The 23,932-nt window shown below is 39.4% G+C and overlaps 1 protein-coding gene across 9 annotated transcripts in view; it reads right to left on the bottom strand.

The window, feature by feature from the left end:
• The window catches only part of FCRL4 (Fc receptor like 4), a 45,728-nt gene extending 22,910 nt beyond the window's left edge, over positions 1-22,818 (bottom strand). For 3 of the 9 annotated variants that reach the window (XR_005196185.1, XM_037729651.1, XM_037729652.1), the window contains exons 1-7: positions 21,437-22,106; positions 18,050-18,070; positions 16,649-16,903; positions 15,092-15,340; positions 14,519-14,803; positions 9,013-9,327; positions 328-534 (exon numbers count right to left, since the gene is read on the bottom strand). Coding sequence is in view for 8 of the 9 variants with exons in the window: in XM_037729651.1 (XP_037585579.1) it covers positions 328-534; positions 9,013-9,327; positions 14,519-14,803; positions 15,092-15,340; positions 16,649-16,903; positions 18,050-18,070; positions 21,437-21,518 (1,414 nt within the window). In the remaining variant the exon portion in view is untranslated. Of the gene's footprint in view, positions 1-327; positions 535-1,215; positions 1,332-9,012; positions 9,328-14,518; positions 14,804-15,091; positions 15,341-16,648; positions 16,904-18,049; positions 18,071-21,436 lie in introns of those variants that run through there. The other 6 variants (XM_037729650.1, XM_017503733.2, XM_037729653.1 and 3 more) reach the window with 6 other exon arrangements.
• Positions 22,819-23,932: the final 1,114 nt, after the last annotated feature.

Genomic DNA, 23,932 nt, shown 5'->3' with positions numbered 1-23,932 from the left:
CTTTTCCTCTGGGTCCTCATAATCTGTGTGACTTATGAACTGAACCTAGCCATAGGCTTCTTTTTACATAAACAAGCCCATTTTGGGGTAAAGATGATTTTCCATAGGCAATTAATAGCAAAAGCAGATGAGAAATGCATCTTTGGAAACCAGTTCTTATCATTTTTCCCCTTCTACCAGTAAATCGTTATCTTTCCTTTTTGTTCATTTTCTGCTTTTCTGAAATGGGAGTAAAAATCCATGATTTCAGCAGCTCAGAAAAGAGGCCTTTTGCTCATGGCAAGGCTCAGCTTTGCAGCAAGCAGAGGCCTCTTCTCCATTACTTACCAAGGACCAGCAAGGACGTCCACAGCAGCATGGAAGCCTGCTCCAGGTGGTCAGAGAAGGAGGAGATCTGAAGAGACAAGGCAGGCCAGCCCAGATTGCCCAAGTCGCACTTGGCTACACCTGCACTAGGCAGTGAGTTCAGTAAGCTTCTTCTTTGCATAAAGCTGGTTGAGTTACTGAAGTGAAAGGGGAAGCAGATGAATCTTTCTGAAAACACAAGATAGCAATGTTGCCCAGTGTGAGAGAATACAGACTACGACAATCAAAATTTAATAGAATTCTTTAAGTACTGCTGTGACATTCTAGTGCGAATCACTTCTCAAGGCTAAAGTCACTATATTTTCAGAATTCTCTAGCCTCTGTCTTTCAAGGAAATCACAACCTATTCTCACTGCTACCAGAGATGATGTGAGATTGCAGGCCTGTTGAAATGCACATAATCCAAGGATGTCCCTGAATCTCCCTGGAGAGGAAGAATTTTTCATTCAACCCAGAAAAGCCCTCCTCTGAGCCCTGATCCATCTACTGGAACACCTCCAGCAGGCCATCTATATACCTGATGAAACATCTCAATCACAAGACAACTCACATATTGTCTGACATATATGAAAATATCCTGACTTATCAGTCTCAGGGGAAGCCACAACTTTTGATCTGAGTAGAAGGCAAGCTGAGTAGTAAATTATAGCCCCATTATACTCTTCCTAGATAATATACCATAACATTTTTACTTAATGTCCTAGAATACAAAATTGGAATGTTTTGGCAAATATATATTGATTGAAATATGTGGGCCTGGTATCTGGTAGCAGAGAGAATAAGTTGTGATTTCCTTGAAAGAGAGAGCCTAGAGAGTTCTAAGAATATGATTTTAACTTCATCACTTACAAGCTATGTAGGTCAAGGCAAATCCGTTTGTTACTTGGAGACTTTAACATCAAAACTTTAAAAAAAAAAAAGTTTCTCAGCTACTTGGAAGGCTGAGGCAGGAGAATCACGTCGACCTAGAAGGCAGAGGTTGCAGTGAGCTGAGGTCACACCATTGCACTCCAGCTTAAGTGACAGTGCGAGACTCCATCTCAAAACAAAACAAACAAAAACTTGACATCTCTTCTTTTGCACCAAGAAATAAATGGCAAAACGTATATTTCACAATGTATGTGCAACACAAGATTCAGCTTTATATCCTTTGAATGGTTGCAATATTTAGTTTTATTGTTTTATAAAGGCAAACTGCTATTTGCAAATGTAGGCAATCTGACCATGGATAGAAACTTCGCACAATAGTTTTATATTTAGAATAACTTTTTCTGAGATATCTGTAGAATTCTGGCATTCCTACATTGCCATATTGTTTTTCAGTATTGTCTTCCCTACTTCAATTATTGCTATTTGTAACTCTTCAGCCCCGCTCTCAGCATTAATTGAAAAAAGCCAATTCAACCATGCTGGTTTATTTTTAGATTTTTACTTTCTGAATTCACTTTTCAATTCAGCAATTTAGGATATGCAGTTCAATACATTCCTTTTATTTCTGGAAACTGATTTCAGTGAATAGGATTATGATTTTCAGTAATTACTCATAAATGTTTATCTGATAAAGATTCAAAGTGTTTAAATGGATTTTATTGTTCAATAAAAAGGCCAAGTATTTGATCTAATCTTTGGTAAGGAGCCAAGACTAAGATTGTTCATTGGATGAAATGAACAAGTTATTTTCTTTTCATTCACCACGCCACAAGCAAGCCACCTAAAATTCATGTATAGCTGATCACCATACTTTGCATCTAATTCATCAAGTAAAGGTTAACCTGTCTGTGCTTCTAACCTAAGAAACCTATCTAACTCATCATTTTAATTACTGCTTTTGAGATATGTTCTGTTTTTAACTCTTTAGCACAGAGTGATTCTGATAAATAATATAATGAGATTTAAGTTCTCTGTCATTACAAAACATTACCATCTAGATTTTAAATTTCAAAAGAAGTTCAATGTTAGCACCAATCACAATAGGGTCACCTCTTTATTCTGTGTAAGAAGTTGTCCAGACTACATTCAGTTCTTCAGGACCTGTGGTAGATTACAAAAATGGCCACAAATTCTTCCCTTCCCTAAATCCATAAATTTGCAATGTGACTTTGTAGCTGTTTACATAGAGAGGTGGAATTTATTTCTCTAGCTTTTGAATATGTTTTGGCCTGTGTCTTTGTGACATGATAAGCAATATGTCTTTGATCTCTGTCAATGGTAATCAACTTTGATGAGTGAAATCTATATCACTTGTCATCATTCTAGTCCTGAGAAAATCAGCAGGGCTTAAGTGGTAAGTAGACTCCTCCAGTCCTCAACCCCTGGTCCCTCACCCACATGCCTTCTTCCACTTGGATCTAGTCTGGGAACATCAACCCAAAGGAAATAATTATCATTGCAATACACTGGCTACAGCTGGGCTAACTAGAATAAACAGCTTAGAGAGGAATATAAATGACTGAATGGAGCTGAAAAACACAGCACGAGAACTTTGCAAAGCATACACAAGTTTCAATAGCCGAATCGACTAAGCAGAAGAAAGGATATCAGAGATTGAAGACCAACTCAATGAAATAAAATGAGAAGGCAAGAATAGAGAAAAAAGAATGAAAATAAATGAACAAAGCCTCCAAGAAATATGGGATTATGTGAAAAGACCTAATCAACATTTGATAGGTGTACCTGAATGTGACGGAGAGAATGAATCCAAGCTGGAAAACACTTCAGGATATTATCCAAGAGAATTTCCCCAACATAGCAAAGCAGGCCAACATTCAAGTCCAGGAAATACAGAGGACACCACAAAGATTTCTCAAGAAGAGCAACCCCAAGGCACATAATGGTCAGATTCACCAGGGTTGAAACGAAGGAAAAAATGCTAAAGGCAGCGAGGGAAAAAGGTCTGGTTACCCACAAAGGGAAGCCCATTAGACTCACAGCAGGTCTCGACACAGAAACCCTACAAGCCAGAAGAGAGTGGGGGCCAATATTCAGCATTCTTAAAGAAAAGAACTTTCAACCCAGAATTTCATATCCAGCCAAACTAAGCTTCTTCATAAGCAAAGGAGAAAGAAAATCCTTTATGGACAAGCAATTGCTGAGAGATTTCGCCACCACCAGGCCTACCTTACAAGAGCTACTGAGAGAAGCACTAAACAAGGAAAGGAACAACCAGTACTAGCCACTCCAAAAACACACCAAATGGTAAAGAGCATCAATACAATGAAGAAAATGTGTCAACTAATGGTCAAAACAACCAGCTAGCATCAAAATGGTGGGATCAAATTCACACATAACAATATTAACCTTAAATGTAAATGGGCTAAATGCCCCAAACAAAAGACAAAGATTGGCAAATTGGATAAAAAGTCAAAACCCATTGGTGTGCTGTATTCAGGAAACCCATCTCTCATGCAAAGATATACGTAGGCTCAAAATAAAGGGATGGAGGAAGATCCACCAAGCAAATGGAAAAAAAAAAAAGCAGCAGTTGCAATCCTAGTCTCTGATAAAATGGACTTTAAACCAACAAAGATCAAAAAAGACAAAGAAGGGCATTACATAATGGTAGAAGGATCAATGCATCAAGAAGAGCTAACAATCCTAAATATATATGCACCCAATACAGGAGCACCCAGGTACATAAAGCAAGTTCTTAACGACCTACAAAGAGACTTAGATTCCCACACAATAATAGTGAGAGACTTTAACACTCCACTGTCAATATTAGACAGATCAACAAGACAGAAAATTAACAAGGATATCCGGGACTTGAACTCAGATTTGGACCAAGTGGACCTAATAGACATCTACAGAAATCCACCCCAAATCCACAGAATATACATTCTTCTCAGCACCACATCACACCTACTCTAAAATTGACCACAAAATTGGAAGTAAATCACTCCTCAGCAAATGCAAAAGAATGGAAATCAAAACAAACAGTCTCTCAGACCACAGTGCAATCAAATTAGAACTTAGGATTCAGAAACCAACTCAGAACCACACAGCTTAATGGAAACTCAACAACTAGCTCCTGAATGTCAACTGGATAAACAGTGAAATGAAGGCAGAAATAAATATGTTCTTTGAAACCAACAAGAATGAAGACACAATGTACCAGAATATCTGGGACACATTTAAAGCGTATCTAGAGGGAAATTTGTAGCAGTAAGTGCCCACCAGAAAAGTGAGGAAAGATCTAAAATTGACACCCTATCATCAAAATTGAAAGAGCTAGAGGAGCAAGATCAAATAAATTCAAAAGCTTGCAGAAGACAAGAAATAATTAAGATCAGAACAGAACTGAAGGAGATAGAGATACAAAAAAAATCCTTCAATAAATCAATAAATCCAGGAGCTGGTTTTTTGAAAAGATCAACAAAATAGACCACTCAGCAGATTAATAAAAAAGAAAAGAGAGAAGAATCAAATAGATGCAATAAAAAACAATAAAGGGGATATCACCACTGACTCCACAGAAAAACAAACTATAATCAGAGATTACTACAAACAACTCTATGCACATAAGCCAGTAAACCTGGAAGAAATGGATAAATTCCTGGACACTTGCATCCTCCCAAGCCTAAACCAGAAAGTAGTTGAAATCTTGAACAGACCAATAACAAGGGCTGAAGTTGAGGCAGCAATTAATAGCCTATCAATCAAAAAAAGTCCAGGTCCAGACAGGTTCACAGCTGAATTCTACCAGACATACAAAGAGGAGCTAGTACCATTCCTTCTGAAACTATTGCAAACAATTCAAAAAGAGGGAATCCTTCCCAAATCATTTTATGAGACCAACATCATCCTAATACCAAAACCTGGCAGAGACTCAACAAAAAAAGAAAACTTCAGGCCAATATCCATGATGAACATAGATGTAAAAATCTTTAATAAATTACTGGCAAACCAATTACAAAAGCACATCAAAAAGCTTATCCGTCACAATCAAGTAGGCTTTATTTCAAGATGCAAGGCTGGTTCAACATACACAAGTCTGTAAATGTAATGCACCACATAAACAGAACCAAAGACAAAAACCACGTGATTATCTCAATAGATGCAGGAAAGGTGTTTGACAAAATTCAACAGCGCTTTATGCTAAAAACTCTCAATAAACTAGGTATCGAGGGAACATATCTCAAAACAGTAAAAGCTATTTAAAACAAACCCACAGCCAATATCATACTGAATGGGCAAAAACTGGAAGCATTATCTTTGAAATCTGGCACTAGACAAGGATGCCCTTTTTCATTACTCCTATTCAACATAGTATTGGAAGTTCTAGCCAGAGCAATTAGGCAAGAAAAAAAATAAAGAGTATTCAATTAGGAAAAGAGGAAGTCAAATTGTCTCTATTTGCAGACAATATGATTGTATACTTAGAAGACCCCAGTATCCCAGCCCAAAATCTCCTTAAAGTGATAAGCAACTTCAACAAAGTCTCAGGATACAAAATCGATGTACAGAAATCACAAGCATTCTATACACCAATAACAGACTAACAGAGAACCAAATCATGAGTGAACTCCCATTCACAAATGCTACAAAGAAAATAAGATATCTAGGAATACAACTAATGAAGTATGTAAAGGACCTTTTCAAGGAGAACTACAAACCACTGCTCAAGGAAATAAGAGAGGACACATACAAATGGAGAAACATTCCATGCACATGGTTAGGAAGAATCAATATCATGAAAATGGCCACATGCCCAAAGAAATTTATAGATTCAACGCTATCCCCATCAAGCTATCAATGGCCTTCTTAACACAACTGGAAAAAACCACCTTAAACTTTATATGGAAACAAAAGAGAGCCTGCATAGCCAAGACAATCCTAAGCAAAAAGAACAAAGCCAGAGGCATCACACTACCTGATTTCAAACTATACTACAAGCTACAGTAATGAAAACAGCATGGCACTGGTACCAAAACAGAGATATAGACCAATGGAACAGAACAGAGGCCTTAGAGGCAATGCCACACATCTACAACCATCTGATCTTTGACAAACCTGACAAAAACAAGCAATGGGGAAAGGATTCCCCATTTAATCAGTGGTTTTGGGAAAAGTGGCTAGAAGTGTTCAGAAAGCAGAAACTGGACCCCTTCCTGACACCTTACATTAAAATTAACTCCAGATGGATTTCAGACTTAAACATAAGGCCTAACACCATTAAAACCCTAGAAGAAAACCTAGGCAAAACCATTCAGGACATAGGCATAGGCAAGGACTTCATGACTAAAACACCAAAAGCGTTGGCAACAAAAGCCAAAATAAACAAATGGGACCTAATTAAACTCCAGAACTTCTGCACAGCAAAAGAAACAATCATTAGAGTGAGCTGGCAACAACAGAATGGGAAAAAATTTTTGCAATCTACCCATCTGACAAAGGGCTGATATCCGGAATCTACAAAGAACAGTTTTAAAGAAAAAAACAAACCCATCCAAAAGTGGGAGAAGGATATGAACAGATACTTCTCAAAAGAAGACATATGAGGCCAAAAAACACATGAAAAAATGCTCATCATCACTGATTATTGGAGAAATGCAAATCAAAACCACATTGAGATACCACCTCACACCAGTTAGAATGGCGATCATTAAAAAATCTGGAGACAACAGATACTGGAGAGGATGTGGAGAAATAGAAACACTTTTACACTGTTGGTGGGAGTGTAAACTAGTTCAACCATTGTGGAAGACAGTGTGGCGATTCCTTAAGGACCTAGAAATAGAAATTCCATTTGACCCAGCAATGCCAATACTGGGTATATACCCAAAGGATTATAAATCATTCTATTATAAAGACACATGCACACGTATGTTCATAGTGGCACTGTTTACAATAGCAAAGACCTGGAACCAACCCAAATGCTCATCGATGATAGACAAGACAAGGAAAATGTGGCACATATACACCATGGACTACTATGCAGCCATAAAAAAGGATGAGTTCATGTCCTTTGTAGGGACATAGATGAACCTGGAAACCATCATTCTCAGCAAACTGATACAAGAACAGAAAATGAAACACTGCATGTTCTCACTCATAGGCAGGTGTTGAACAATGAGAACACATGGACACAGGGAGGGAAGCATCACACACTGGGGTCTGTTTGGGGGGTCCAAGGGAGGGACAGCAGGGGGGTGGGGAGGTCAGGGTAGGGTAATATGGGGAGAAATGCCAGATGTAGGTGACGGAGGGATGGAGGCAGCAAACCACATTGCCATGTATGTACCTATGTAACAATCCTGCATGATCTGCACATGTACCCCAGAACCCAAAGTACAATTAAAAAAAAAAAAAGAAAAGTCATGGTGCATAGGAAGCAATCAATATATGCCATTATTAGTTTATATTATCTTTAGCTGTCATGCACTTAACTGATTGTTGAATGGTGTTAACATTTTGTTGCTCTTAAGTTTTGTGAATTTGTGATTGATCAGCAAGCTGCTGTCACATATGAAATAGGAAAACAACAACAAGAAAAAAAACTCCAAAAGATATAATACATAATTAACATCTATTTAATTTAAAATATTCACTAAATGCACAATTTCTAGAAAAACATAAATTATTTACATTGATTTACATGTGTGTATAACCCTCAAAAAACCAACACACAAAATATCATAAAACATATATTAGTCTTTTCTCTTTCAAGGGCTTAAGGATCAAATCCTATTGACAGTGGATTCACTCAAACTAGTAATGAATAGATCATTTTTGTAATAACAAATACAATGTACATCTTGGCAGAAGATAGCTCTCATTTGTGGTTCAGAAAACTTGACAAAAAAGGAAATAAAGTCTGCTTGGACAGTTCTCACTTCCCTTCTTCTGCTGGAAATTTTTTCTTGGTGAATTCAACTCCCAGCTTTCCAAGGAGCCCGAGGAGCAGGAGGCCTTTCGCAAGCATCGTGCACAGTAATGGGAATACGACTGAAGTTCCAGTCCCTGTTGGGTGGGACACAGAGCAGGGAGAGAGAAGCCACTGGGTGACTGACTCCTGGGGCGGCTGTGCTTCCTGCTGGGGGCTAGCTCAATGCCAGGTACTCTGCTCCACCTGACAGTTTGTGGCTGGGAATAAGCCTATATGATTTTGTCAAAGAGAGTTACCTAGAATCTAAGAATGTGCTGTTGGCAGGAAACTTCCCGTAGAGTCCTGCCCCTCTTGCACTTACAACACCCCCACCGAGTGGCTATGGCTGTGCTTACACCCCACCAATGGCCAGGACCTCACTGTTGTCCTAAGGCTTCCGTTCCATTTTTGTATGACTCTGACCTTAGAAAGCTCTTCTCTAATATCATGAGTCAAAACTTGCCTTTCTCTAACTTCTTCATGTTTCCCAGTTGAAATCACTTGCTACAAATATGACTCCTCACACACTCAGTAGCTGTTCAAGTAGGATTCAGAACAGAGCAGAAGTAAATGCCTAGTATAGCTCTTCTTTTCTCTTCTTAAAAATCCCTGATTCCATCCCTTCCCTGGATAGTTTCCTGGAGCATATGCAAATTTTTACTGGATCTTCCCAGCTTGCATTTATTGTCAAGAGGCGGCAAGGTTGGAATGGGGTGGTCAGCACAACTCCCCTTCCCCCAATCTCCAGGAAAAGAAGTGTCTTCTGAGCTGAGCATACTCACCTTGCTGGACACTTTTTTGAGCCCAACATACTTCCCCAAGGTCTTTGGTGGCAGTTTTCTGGTCCACATTGTTGCTGACCACACAGGTGAGGCTGGCATTGCGCTGGCTCGGGGACAGGCTCACAGCCAAAGTCCATGAGTTGGGGGCTGGTCCTAGTGTCCCTCTCTGCTCCAGCTCCCTGGGGAGACCCTGGGTCTCCCAGATTACATTCAGGTCCTCTGTGGTCCCTAGAACCCTACACTTCACGGTGAGGTTGCACCAGCCTGGTGTGATGGATGATGACTCAGTCAGGATCTGTGGGAGGGGCACAGGCTCTGGGAAGGAGGGAACAAAATAACGATAATTATTATTGTAAGGCATATTCTTCATTGATTATCTAATTTAGTTTCAGAGCATCTTGCTGAGCAGGCAAGATATTTCACAGCCAAAGAAACTGAGATTTGAAGAAGTAAAACAGTTTGCCCAAAGTTATATCCTGGGAAAGTGGTAGAGAAGAATCCCAGATTTAGAGAAGGGGTAGCAGCCAGAGTCTCTCAGCTTCCTCCACCACTGTGTGTCCCCTGCCTGTACTACATGAAGCCAAACCCACATTCATTGCCCTTCACATACCTCATCAGATCCTTACAATCCCCAGAGAACTTGGAGGGTACGATAAAACCTCTTAGGAAAATACCTTTCACCAAAGAATTTGCAAAGCTAGTTCTGAAAACTAGGTTTGAGACTCAAGCTCTCATTTATACTGAAGGCATACAAACTTAGGATCTGGAGATCACGGGAAATTAATTTCTTTATAAAGAGCTATGCTGTGAGTCCCCTCCATACCTCATGCATACCTGCCCTTCACCTCAAGCTTGGTGAGAGGAACATCAATGAGACCATTCAGAGAGCTTGGGGTGTGTTCCCTGCAGCTTGGGGATGCACTGGACAGGTTCCTGACTCACATCTGAGAAACTCAAAGTGGGAGATGTTGCTGAAACAGCCCATGGCCGCAGAGTCAGGACTGCCAGTAGGGAAACTGGATCCCCATTGAGGAGTCAAAGGAACCTGGTTTTCATCTGCTGGACATGGGACCTTAAAAGAATTTGTCAAGAGGGCCACTTGAAGGAGCAATAGAACCCTGGTACGGAAAGTCTGTATTCAAATGGACCAGCCAGGAAGCAGGGGCCAAAGAGAGAGTCATAAATGGTCACCCTGAGAGTGCATAGTGAATGACAAAGTAGGTGACAGATTCCTACTGTCAGATAAGAGGCTATCTATCCAGAGAATCTATGAAAATGCCCTGCGGGAGAAAGAATCAGCCTGGACACTATCAAGCTCAGAGAATCCACTGATGCCCATATAGAACTACTCAGGAAGGCCTTTCCCATCTTTTCTACGCCCACCCTCTTTACTGCTTCTCTCTGTCTGCCCTCATGGATTTGGGAAAGGAGTTCCATCTTCTGGCTCTTCTGTCACCTTTGTAGATGTTTGCAGGGAATTTTCTCCTGATCTTTGGGTATCGCTCTCCACACCTGTTGCTGATAGGACTGGTCCTGCTTGTCTGGGGCTGGGGTGGGCAGGTGTAACTGACACCTGTGGTTCCTGCCACAGCCTCCGTAATGAGGTCTACACACTCTGACCTTCCTTATTTTGACCTCGGGCATCTTCTGGCCCATGACTCCTCTCAGTAATTCATTTCCCTATGGAGGCCCATGAGAACTGCAGAATCTCCCAGTATCGATGCACAGGCTGAGGAGAGCTTGTCGCACTTCTAGATGCCCTTGTTCTGCTGAAACATACTATGCCCCAATTTCTGCTCAACAGGGCTCCCTGGGAGGAGGCCCTGCCCGCCCCTGTTCAAAGGTAAGTGGGACCTAATCCCTCTGCCTTTGTTTTTCTAGTCAACCTATCTGGAGGTCCTATCACTTGGCCTGCTCTGCTCTCTTCTGCCTCACAGCCCCTTCTGTTGAGCCCTAGGAAATGGTGATATCAAGTCCCTTCTAAGCTGTAATCAGAGTTTCAACTTTAGGCATTTCTTCAATGCTTACTTAGTTCCAGAATGTTACATACAGATGTTGGAAAATTACTCACATTATCTTACCTGGCGTTTTTTTTAGTTTGTGACTTGGAAGAACTCTATCCTCTGAATCTACGGTCTTTGATTTGGAACACACAAATCTATTTTTTTCAAGCAATACAATTTGGTTCTTGCCTATTTTGGCAGTAAAAGGCGAACACTGCGTTCTGCATTCTCAGCAGGGTTCTAACCTCTGCCTGAAGTAATAGCCGCCTGCACCCCAAATGTCGGACATCTGTGGGCAACAAGAATTACAGAAAAGGAAAAGATACTTTGGAAACTTCCAGAGAAGAAGGCACTTGAACTGATTGAGCAAGCCTCTCCTAACACTCTGACCACACAATAGTGCTTGATAAAAACATAACAAAAATGTTTTAATTATATAGCTTAGGTTCAGAAAAACTCCAGGTACAGAAACAAGATGTAACTCAATGCTAAGTGGGTGAGTGGGATTTGAAGTTCTGGAGACCCAAGAAGTTATCAGAACCAGAAACCGACCTTAGAGGCCCATGTTGTAATATCCCTATATAAGGATGAAGCCTAGGCTGTGCTTGTGCTTGTAGTGAGGCTGACAAAGCCAGATGAGGGGTTGGGGTGGATATAGTCTGTCTTCTCATTTGGGAAATCAGGCTGGGGAATGCCATCTGTCCTGTCTTAAAGATGGTATCCGTGAGGAATTGGAATCCAATCCTGCACAGTGAATTGGTGTGGACATTAACTGTCACTGCATGCTAGAACTCTGAGCTTAGAAACTACCTTAAAAATAGATGAAACCTACAGGACCCCAGCAGACGAAACGGTAAAGCCATGAGGAGACTTCCTCAGCTCAGGGCACAGTTTGGACTCTTGTAAAGAACAATTACTGCTGAAAATATGGTAACAGTAAAAAAAATTACCAACATGTTAGGAAATGCACAAGCTTCTGATAGATAGTTAGCAAAGGCCACTAACCAGAAGTGACAATCTGGTAACCACAGTTAACAGAGAAATTTGCCACGGAGCTTCAGAGAACTATGCTTAAACTCTAGAAAGAGCTAAAGTCAAGCCTGTAATACAAAACAAAACATTTTCAACAGGCAGGAGGAAATGAGAAGGAAAAATCTTAAGCAAAGAAACAGATAAAAGACATCAGCAAATATAAAAAAAGTATTGATGGTATAGATATAGCTATATAGTCAGATAATATTTCAAACTTATTACATAGGAAAGTAAATCCAGGGAGTTATAATCTTGGGCGCCTGTGCCTGTCAGGAGTGGACCTCCACTGACTAAGAACATCTCATTAAGGGCCACAGTGGGATCAGGTGCCTTCAGGAACCACTGGGGCAGGCCTGCTCTATCCCCAGTGGTGGAAGCAGAAGGCTTAGTTAGCCCCAGACACCTACTGTAGACATGGGCTGCTCACTTTCCCCAAAGGTCTTTAATCATTTCTTATATACTTTGTTTTCTTGGAAGCATTGATTGTATCATAAATATTATGTTGTTAATTTTCTGTTTTTTAAATGTATTAATTGGTCTAACTCAGATCTTCATTTGGCACTGGTGTTGTCTGTGATTGGGTGAGCTATCAACCCAAATAAATGTACTACAAATTTACCACACACTATAGACAAAGATAAAATTTCACAATAAACAGAGGTAGAAAAGATGGATTATCTACAAAAGAATGAAAGGAAAATTACAACACAGCAGGATTATTAATAATTAATTAAATTATTAATTTAATCATTGAATTATCTATTCAATGGAACTATTATTCAACAAGGATAAAGATATTCCCAGGCAAATTAGAACGGAGAATGCACGCCACCATCAGACAAGCACTAAAGAAGTACTTCATGAAGAAGGAAGATGGTACTGGAAGGAAAATTTGAAAAGGGATAAGAAATAGTGAGCAGAGAAAATGGCAAATGGAATAAATCCGGACACTGATTTAAATAAAAAGTAACTTATAATTGTGGTTGTGGAAATATAGAAAAATAATATTGGATAAGACAAGAAGAAGAAAAGTTTGAAAGTGCTCAAAAGCCCTTTAATTTTTAGGAAATAGATATAAAGATATATTTACGTAGGCTTTGTGTTAGATATACATGTAAAAATTTTGAGTCACATCTCTACATGATTAGAAATACAGTGTATAAATTCCAAAAAAGTAGAGAAAAAGTAGAATAAAGATTTAAACTTGATTGAATGAAGGAAAGAAGAAACTAGATTAAACACAAGAAATAGAAGGAAATAATAAGGTGATGGAAATAATTCCATATAGATCAGCAGTTACATTACCTTAAATGGGAGAAACCTCACCAATTAGACACTAGAAATGAAGAGATTTGAGAGAAAGCTAAATCCAGCTACTGTTTATAAGAGACAAGACAGGGAGAAAGGAGATTGTCTGAGTCCATTTGGGCTGTAGTAATAAAATACCATAGACTGGGTGCCTTATAAACAACGGTAATTTATTTTTCACAGTTGAAGGCTGGAAAGTCTAAGGTCAGTGCATCAGCAGATGCAATGTCTGGTGAGGACTTACTTTCTGTTTCATAGATGGCACTTTCTCACTACATCCTCGCATGATGAAGAGGGGAACTAGCTCTTTAGTATAAGGGCACTAGCCCCAGACATGAGATCTCTGCATGACCTAATCATCTCCCAAAGACCCTACCTCCTAATGCCATTATCTTATGCATTGGGTTTCAATGTATGAATTTGGGGTGGACACATATATTTAGACCATAGCATGGGTCATATAACAATTCTTCATCTACTAGCAATGTGTAACAATACTTTCAATCACATACCCTTGTAATATATAACATAAAATTGACAGAATTGTAAGAACAGAAAGACAAATCTATTTTTATAGTAGGAGACCTTAATAGGAATCTCAGTAATTGAAAAATACAGACAAAAATATATAAGGAGAAAAATTCTAATTTGATTTAATAAAGAGCAAACCTAACACTCAATAATTAAAGGATGGATTTTATTTTCAGGTACAAATGGAACATTTATAAATGTTGACTATCACTACTACTGCTAGTAGTCCACAAAGAAAATTTCAATGAATATTCAAGAGTACTCTCTTTCTTTTCCACCTATAATGTGAGTTGTTTCTTGCCTCTAGGGATAATGCTTCAAAGATCATCTGTGTCCTCCCCAGCTTCTATAGCACAATTACAGACACCCAATAAATATCTGATTATTTTGCAACATGAAAGGGCAAATTTAGAGAGATTTAGCAAAGATCCAGAAGTCTTGAGACTTTTTGGAGTCTACTGATAATTATTCCACTCCTAATGCACTAGCAGAGAGAAGACCTCAAGATAGCACCAGAATCTAAGATAGACCCCTGCTCACCACTTCGAGGAAAAAAGGAACTAAGTTGTAACCAATGTCCCTACTCTACCTTCCTTCTTCTGGCTCCAATGTCCATTCTTACAAAAACTTACTCTGTACACGAATTTGGGATCTCAGGCTTTCTTTTTTGACGGTGTGAGCCGCGGTATCTATCTCGCACCAGAAGGACCCTGAATCTTCACTCCTCATGGCAGTAATCTGGAACTTCGAGGAGTTGGTCCAGCCTAATCCCAGGGTCTGGCCATCTCTGAAGAAGCGGAACTGGAGCTGGACATCTGACCTCTCTAGAGAGAGCTGGGTCTCACAGGTCAGGGTCACTAGGCTCCCGTTGACGGGCTGGGAGGAGCTTGCTCTCAACACTGGACGTGAAAACAGCTCTAAAGAGAAGAATCACAACAACGGTCCCAGAGCAATGAGGCTGAGATGTGCTCTGGAGAAAAACACACTTCAAGCAGTAGCACATCCAAAAAGCAAGCAAAGAAAGGGATGTCATCAACCCCTAGCTTCCTTCAGTCCAAAGCACTGCTGTGCCTCCTCTGGTCCTTGCAGGAATGTCCCTGTGATTTAATGGTATTCCAGCCCACCCTTTTCCTCCTGTTCTACCTCTGTGACCCTGGGGAGTCTCCTTTTGACCAACTCACTTTACAAAATGATGAAGGCTTTACCTTGGACTTGGATTTTGACTATGTTGGAAGAAACAGGGAAATTACTTCTATTAAATCCTGTACAGTGATATGCACCATTGTTCTTGAGACTTGCATGATGAATCCGGAAGTCAGAGCTTTTATTAAGAAATGCCAGGATATTATCATCCTTGTAAATAGTATTCAGTGTTATTTCCACCTTTGCCCGGCACCTTAGAACCACGGAGTCTCCTTCAAACACGGAAACTGGAGCTTGCAGGATCAGCGAAGCTAAGGGAAACACAACCGCAGTTATTTGGTTCATCTCACTGTTCCCCTTTCCTTTCATTGTTTTTCCAAGTAGACTGTATTTCAAAGAAATGTGTTGGGAGAAAGGATTATTACAGTAATTATGATTTCTTTTTTTGCTGTTTAAACACATGAGCCTTGAGAAAAGTTCAAAAGCAGAAAGTTGAAAGGTAAAAACCAGCCACATTTTGGCATATGTTTTTCCCATTTTCTCTTCCTTCTTCAACTACTTGACAGTCTGTGTATTTTTTATGGAATAGAAATTATATTTATAGATTTGATAACTTGCTTTTCAATTCGTATATTACAAACACTTTCTTGTGTTATTAATATCATTCCTGAACCTGATTTTCAGTGGCCACAAAATGTTCCCTTAATGGCAGTAACGTAATTTATTAAATGAGGCTTATTCTTGACCATTTAGGGTCTGCAATTTTCAAGGATGTATATCTATGATTGTTTCAGTAGGCAAATTCTTAAGAGGGATTGTTAAGTCAAAAAGCGTAAGCATTTTATTTGTTTCTTGCTACCAAACTGCTTCTTTTTTCACTAAATGAAAGGACTTTAGGATGCTATGGTTTCAATTTCAAAACAGGTGGTTTTAAGGACAAAAAAAGAAATGTCTCTTCCTTTAGCTGTCATTCTCTCTCAAATACTATATCATCTAACTCTCTTTTTCTTTCTCAAAATAGAAAAGAATATTCCTTCTACTTATTATTCCAGACACATAATATGGCTTAAAACTATAAATAGATTCAAGAATTCTTCAAATAAATTATTCCTCAAATATTCTTTTACCAGAGCAGCTTGAAAACTACAAATTCCTGGGCCCTACTCTTATTTTACTCGGTAAACACAGGGTAGGTCCTGAGTATCTGTATGATTAATAAGCTGCTCAAGATATGTGACTCAGATTGAACTTTAAGAACCACGAGTTTAGAGACATTAATCCACTCAATGGAAACTGCAGTGTTTGTATGGTTCATCCAAGCAACCTTTAGTTGTTATTTGTGATACGTATGTCCTCCTAGATACACCACTTGAAGTCACTGTCCCTTGGGCTGAATGAGTTTTATAAAGAGAATTTAAATTTTCTTCATTTTAATGTTTAAAATTAAGCAGCTAATCCCATTCCCTGTCTGGTTGTATTCCAGCTTTTTACTCTCTCCCTGCCTTACCACAGTGTGAAATAAAATTGTCCACTCACGAAGGGTATGAAGTCAAAACAGCTAGAGAGAAACATGGGCTGAATTGGTTTCTAAAGTCGGTGCGTCTTTCACTCTCTCTCACCTGAAGAGAAGACCAAGCGCACAGGGCTACTAAGCAAGGAGCCCCGGGCCTGGCATCTGTACTCTCCAGATTCTTGAACCTCGAGGGTATTTGCTGGGGTTTCTCTTGGTATTTCTTTCCCAAGGTACAAACGGAACCATTTTGTTTTCTGTGGTGAGTAGAAGTGAAATTCCTTGCAAGTCAGAGTCACTCTCTCTCCTTGGAAGACTGTGGTCCATGGAGGCTGGAGGGAAATAACGGACTTGTGTGTCCTTACTGAAGAGGAAAGAGAAAAGGAGTCTAAGGTAGAGGCGCCCGCAGGCCCAGCCTCAGGGCCTCCTGCTGCATAGCCTGGCCCTCACCTCACCCAGGGGAGAAATTGCCCAGGGGATGACAATGAGCAAAATGATTTCAGGAGGGTGACACTGGCAGGATTCACCATCAAACGTCACAGTTAGGTAGCCTTACATGGAAGGGGGTCCCAGAGAAAACCACCACTGCACTGCCATTTCATCATGTTCATACACTCACAAGAACCTCCAAAGGTGATTTTTAAAATCACAATGTTGCACTTACCCTGAGAGACTATATCATATTATCTTAAGATTTGTCACTAAAAAAAACCTTGGCAGCTCAACTTAACATCTTCATTTTGTAGATGATGATTCAAATGCCCAGAAAAATCCCATCATAGATAATTGTGGCAGAGCAAGGAAGGGACAAGTCACTCACTGACATCCAGGGGTGAGCAGGACAAGGTGACAGCTGCGGCACTGATTTGGACAAGGAGAGGGGTTGTAGAGGGTTCTTGCTATTCATAGATTCTCAATTATTCACTCTGAGCCAAAGGAATGGCAGTAAGAGCCAGAACTAATTGAATATGGGATGCTGATGACTTGTCTTCTCCCCTATCTCCCCTTTCTGTGCCTTTCTTTTTTTTAAGGGCCCAATTGTAGGATTTTCTGTTCCCCACACATTTCCTGGAGAATTTTACTCCAAAGCTGTAGAGAATGCAGCATTCCTGCTGACATCAGCACAGTGGGATGTTTTCAGAGGGATTTTTCTGGCTTGCTGATTGGAGAGGATCCTATCTTGAGCCCAGCACAATTGCCATGGAGTCGAAGATGTCCTTCCTGGCTAAGTGGGGTTTGTTGGCAATAACAGTAAATGCAGAGCCTAGCAAAGGCCAGGAGCTGCTTGTGCATTCACCACTTCACCCAGGGAGTGTCGGAGGGTGACCAGGCACTATCCTGGCCCTTGATGATGCCAAAAAACCAAGCATCATTTTGAAATCCCTGCTGACCTCAGCAAGAAAACAGGAGATATTAGAGATCTCAGGCAACTGTTACAAATGTTTTCTATTCATTAGGAAAAGACACTCTTATCTAGAGACACTGAAGATCCAAAGACAGGAGAACTCACCAAGCTGTCCGTTGACAGGAGCTGCAAAATATAAGAGCCAGAGATGAGCACAGAGCCAAGATTATTTGGCTTTAAGAAGATAATTCCCTTTTTTTCCTCATGCATATATTACTTCTCCCATTAAAAAATTCATTTTTAAAAAATCTAATAATTATCCATCAAATGTTCATATATACTAAGGCATGGTGCTTGGACTTTAAAAATGGTATCCGCCATCAAGAAGTTGACTGGTGGAAAAACAGAAACACGATGTAAAGTAATATAATTGTAACACAGGGTGTAAGTGCAATAACAGAAATACACATGGGGTATCTTGGGGGCAGAAGGGTCACCTAGTCCAGTGTGTAGGATCTATGTGCGTTTGTAGAGTGTAGAGTGTGTGTTTGTGTGTATATGTGTTGAAGAGGGTGGATGGATCCTGGAAGGTATCTGAAGGAGATGATACTTTGGAAAACTGTGAGTGAGAACATAACTGTGAGTGAATCTGCAGGTGGATGTTAGCTTTTGTGTGTGGCTAGAGGTGGTGGGGAGGGTAATCAAGACACAAAGGGCACAGAGATGGAGAAAAAACATAGGTGCTCAGGAATTGGGAGTGTTGCGGAAAATAAGATCAGAGAGGAATGCAGGGCCCCAGTAAGTGGCTGTAATTTTATTATAAAAGCTATAAGGAGTCATGGAAAGGTTTCAAGGAGGAGGTTGACAAGGTTAGAAGCTGAACTCAATGGAGCAGTCTGTCAGTAGACACACCTCAGTGGGACAATACAAAGCAGGGACAGTGATTAGAAGGCAGGGAAAGGAAATGGACATGAATTATAAACCTCCCTTGGGCGCCAAACTCCAGGCTACACTCTTTTCATGAAATCATTGGATTCAAGGGCTTGTTATCATCTTGTTTAAGTTTTAAATAATTAAATTAGTCTCAGATTATTTTGCCCCTCGTCACAGAGACAGAATGTTACAAAGATAGGATAAACCTCATTGTCTCTAAAGTTTAGTATCATGCTCTTTTTATTAAGCTATGCTCTCTGTTTGAGAAAGTCTGAGAAAGAGACCCTAATGTTAGATAGGCTAGCAAAAGCCTTATCCCTTGCTCAGGGATGGCCAAGGAACCAGAGAGTACACATGCTATAGAGTAGTTATGGGACTTTCTTCATATGATTCCTTGTATCAGGGTCTCAAATTGATCAGAACAAATATAAGTAAATATTTGGGGACAGAATGTTCCTTACTTACAACAAAACAGCTTCTGACCCTTGTGCAGACTGGGGGTTGGGAAGGTGAAAGACAGTATCGTCAGTATCAAATACTGACTACTGGGCACTCTGCTAGGTCTGGAGGATAAGCAATGGGTTTTACGAAGCCTGCAGGCCAGTAAGCAGCAGTTACAGGGAGTGTTTGCGTATTCTATAATTCTGCTCTTTTTTCATTTACCCAATCATATTTTCAAGCTTTTTCTGGCCAATGAACATGAATTCCTTCTATCATATCTCAATTATTTGGCTTACTTGCTACAAATATCCTAATACAGCATTAGTTTCTATTAAAGTTGTGTTATTATAATACCTAAGTTTTTAACTTTTAGGTTTAAAATCTCTACTGCTTCAGTGTTTAGGAATCCATATTAAAAAACAGCCTTAATTTTATTTTCCATTAGTTTTTAATAATTAAAAATATAATTATAATTATCTAGACTTTATTTTTAAATTTATAGCAAATTGAAAATATCTATTGTTTTATAATGCCTATTTTTATATATTAGGTAACATGTAATTAGATACATTTATGGGTTTCTATTATTTTCCATTGACCTATGTTTACATGAAATCTATTTTTTAATGTATAAATTAGATTTCCAACATTTCTGTTTTTTTAGAAAAGAATCTATCCTTTGGCATTCTTACCGAGGTATATATTTTTCTAGGTATATTTTTGAACATTTTAGTGAGTTTCATGGAAAATTCCACAGGTAGTTTGAAATTACACAGCATCTACAAATCCACTTGGGGAGAACTGATCTTTTTATAATATCTCTACTTTAGTACTCCTATCCAGACTGATGATATGTCCTTATTCATTGAAGATTCCTTTGTACAATTTTATATATCTCCTTTTCTAGGTTAAAAAAACTCTATTCTCATGTTTTCACTTTTATTGCTATTTTAGATGATTTCTTCATTATAATCTCCAAGTGGTAATTCATAATATTCCTGGATTTCATAATTTTGGATACTTATGTTGAATCTTCCCAATTTATGAATATTCATACATTTCTAACTATACCACATAGATGATATGATCAAGAGCACGGGCTGTATAGCACATAGCAATAATAGCAAACAAGCTGGTGACAAATAAATGCTGTGGAAATGAATAAAGAATAAATAATACTTTTTAAAATCTTGGCTTCCTATTTGTCTGCTGCCTATTTTTGCTACTAATTTAGTGTGTTGGCCAGGATTTAAAAACTATTGCAAATTGTGATGATTGTAGTCATCTTGGTTCTAGCTTCAATTTGAATGGCAATTTTAGTCCTGTTTTTAATGTGTAATATTGCCTGTCAATCTAGAACACATATTCTTTATCATGTTAAGTAAGTATTCTTGTGGCTTAAGAATACTTCTTTTTGGAATGGATATTGATTTTTAATACTTATGTCAATACTTTTGACACCCGTTGTCACCATATGATTTCTTTTCCTGTTTGTTTTTTTTTTTGTTTTTATTTTGAGAGACAGAGTCTCAGTCTGTTGTCCAGACTGGAGTGCTCACTGCAGCCTCAGCCTCACTGTAGCTCACTGCAGCCTCAGCCTCCCAGGCTTAGGTGATCCTGCCACCTCAGCTTCCCAAGTAGCTGGGACTACAGGTACACAACACCACACCCAGCCAATTGTTTTTGTAGAGGTGGGGTTTCACCATGCTGCCTAAGCTGGTCTCAAACTCTTGGGCTCAAGCGATCTGCCCACCTCAGCCTTCCAAAGTGCTAGGATTACAGGCATGAGCCACTCTGCCCAACCCATATGATTTCTTTTATTCAGCATTTTGATGTGTTTTTTAAATATAATAAAAGTGAATGTCCATATAGTCTTCAATTCTGATACAAATCCTATGTGGCAGTATTTAGTGTAAAGATTAAAATGAATTAACACATATAAATTACTAGCGAGCACTCAATAAATATTAGCATTTCTATTATCACCATTTTTGTTTTGATGTGCTCCTAAATTCTTATTTAGGAGGCCAGGGGCTTATATTCCAAAAAAGCTTGCCCAGTTCCCTCTAAGCCTAGAGACTGCCTTAGGGCAGAGCACAACAGAAGCTTTTATGAGCATCTGAGCTTAGTGCTCAGCCCCTGCCCCCATCCAGGTCCTAATTCATAGTGTCTACTCACCTAGAACCAGCATCAAAGGCCACAGCAACATGGGGACCTGTTCTGGGAAACCCAAAGGAAGTTTATCCTGGAGATTGACCATACAATTCAGGTCTGAGGACAAATGCTCTCCACAGTGGCACCCATGAGCACTGCCTAGGAGATTTTGGAGAATTTGAAAAAGGGAAGCCAAGGATACTGCTATTAGCTAATTGGCATTTCCTCTGCTGTGGGTCCTAAGGAAATGAAGTTGCTTTCTTTTTTTTTAAGTCTTCCTAAATACAGGGTGACCTTATGGTTGAACTAGACAAGAAGCTATCCAGGGACTTTAAGACATGCTATCCTATTAAAAAGGCTCAAGTCTCCTTAGCTTCTGTGTCTAGGTGACTTCATTCACTCATTTAACAATTATCTATTGAGTATTCACTGTGTTTCACTGGTTGTGCAGTGTTGAACAGAGGTGACATGATCCTTGTCTTCATGTAATTTCTAGTTTAATGAGGGTAGAAAGACTTTATAGAGAATAGCATGTCCTCTATTTCTATTAGGATCTAAAAACTCATCTTTCAACAGAGTACTTCTTATCTGCCACTTTCTATATATCATGTGGTTCCTTATAGATTCTATTTTGCCTATACCCTGCAAACACACTCCTATGCTCTAAAGGCTATTGGCTCTCACCTTGAGCAAAAATCCCAACTTCTTCCTCACTATTAAATGAGTTAAGAGACAAAAGCGCTTCAAATAGTGCCCAGCATATGATACATAAATAAGTGAAAAGTAGATGTCTATTTGTCTCGAAATGGGCATGCACTAAATTGCTCCAGTCCACTTCCAGAGTACATACTGCCTAGCTCTTTTTCACCCAGTGGATCCTTAGTGCTCCATAGATTTTACAAGTATCCCAAGTTTTTTCCATGACAGTTCCACAGGTGAGTGTGTGGACAGTGCTCTGAGTGACAATAATACCATACAGGTGTCCAGGCAGCTTCCTTGGTAAGAAATATCTCTGGGGGGGATCCCTGCTTTAGCCACCAGTAAAGAATGCAAAATGGTCTTCCCAGTAGTGGATTCTATGGTTGAATGACCCTGGGACTTCCTGTGACATACACAGGTCCTGGAAAGTGTCAGAGAGATGCTAAGGAACACTGTTCAGGAGCAGATGACTACCTCCCTCCTTCACCCAAATCTTTTTCTTTCTTGTCCTCTCATTCTCATTCCAGGTCCATCCACCACTTCCTTTGAGTGCTGAATTCAAGACATTTATTCTCTTTTCCAAAGTAGATATTAGTTGTCTATTAGGGAGGGCTTAGCCCGTAGAAGCTCCTAAAGACCTAGCTCTTCTAGAATTAAGGAGGGTTAAGTTCTTCAATCCCAAAGGCCTGTTTATCTTCTTGGAGGTGGAGGTCGCTGTTCCCGGGGCCCTTCTCCATGCCCCTCCCCCACTACAAGTTCACACAAACACATACAGTCACCATGGAGTGAAGACACTTCCTGTCATATTTTTGTTAAAAAACATAAAGCAGTCTAAGGTTTTACTGGAACATATTGCTACATGTAAAATGATTCAGCATGTAACAACTGTTTGCACAGATATAACTGGCTTCTTGAATTTCATATCCACTTTATAAAGAGTTATAGATACAATTACCTCTACCTCAGATGTTATTTCTATCTTTTTTGACTCTGCTGATTGCAGTATGTTGTAGCTGGAAGGTGAAGAAGGGAAGTTTTCGGAAATCTGAAAAGGCCTTCTCTATGCAGCCTTGCATAAATTTCAAGTATAGTAGTAATACTAAACATAATTGTCATCATCATCATCATAGCTCATACTTATTAAGCACTGACTTAATGTCATATGTTGGGCTAAGTAATTCATTTTCTTCTCATGAAACCCCTGTAAGTTAGATTATGCTGTTATTCACGTGTCAGAATGTCTTAAAAGTTAAAGCAGATTGTGGCATCTTGCACCTTCTTATTACTAAAGAGGCACAATACCTGGTGGATATCTTTGGAATTTGGATGCAATATATCCTCATTTAAGTGCATCACTCTTACCCATTTGCTGAGGAGCCCATAACACTATTGGTTTTGAGTGAGGCTCAGGGCAAGAGAAAACTTTGCAATCATTCCAGATTGCTTTGAAAGCTGTTTGACCACTTGAGACTTGTGATGCGCTAGATCCAATCAAGCCTGAAATGACTGTAGCAAATATGGATGTTGTATGGTGCTTCTAAGCCAGAAAAGGAAAATTAAAGCACAGGATTCTAGGATTTGAGAGAAAAGTTATACTCTCTTATGGAGATAAATATTCTTTTAGGAGATAGCATCTAGTTTGCCTAGACCTTACTAAAAACTTAATACATAACATAGGACATCAAATGACCATGCAATCTGAACTGCTTATCATGAGTGGGGTTTTATCTAGCCACAAGATTATACACATACAACAGCAATCCATCCTTAAAAAGATATATGCATGTATATATAATGTGTGTGTGTGTGTGTGTGTGTGTG

This window comes from Cebus imitator, unplaced genomic scaffold (genome assembly GCF_001604975.1).
Source record: "Cebus imitator isolate Cc_AM_T3 unplaced genomic scaffold, Cebus_imitator-1.0 Scaffold313, whole genome shotgun sequence".
Lineage (NCBI taxonomy): Eukaryota > Metazoa > Chordata > Mammalia > Primates > Cebidae > Cebus > Cebus imitator.
This window is presented reverse-complemented; position numbering and strand designations above follow the sequence as displayed.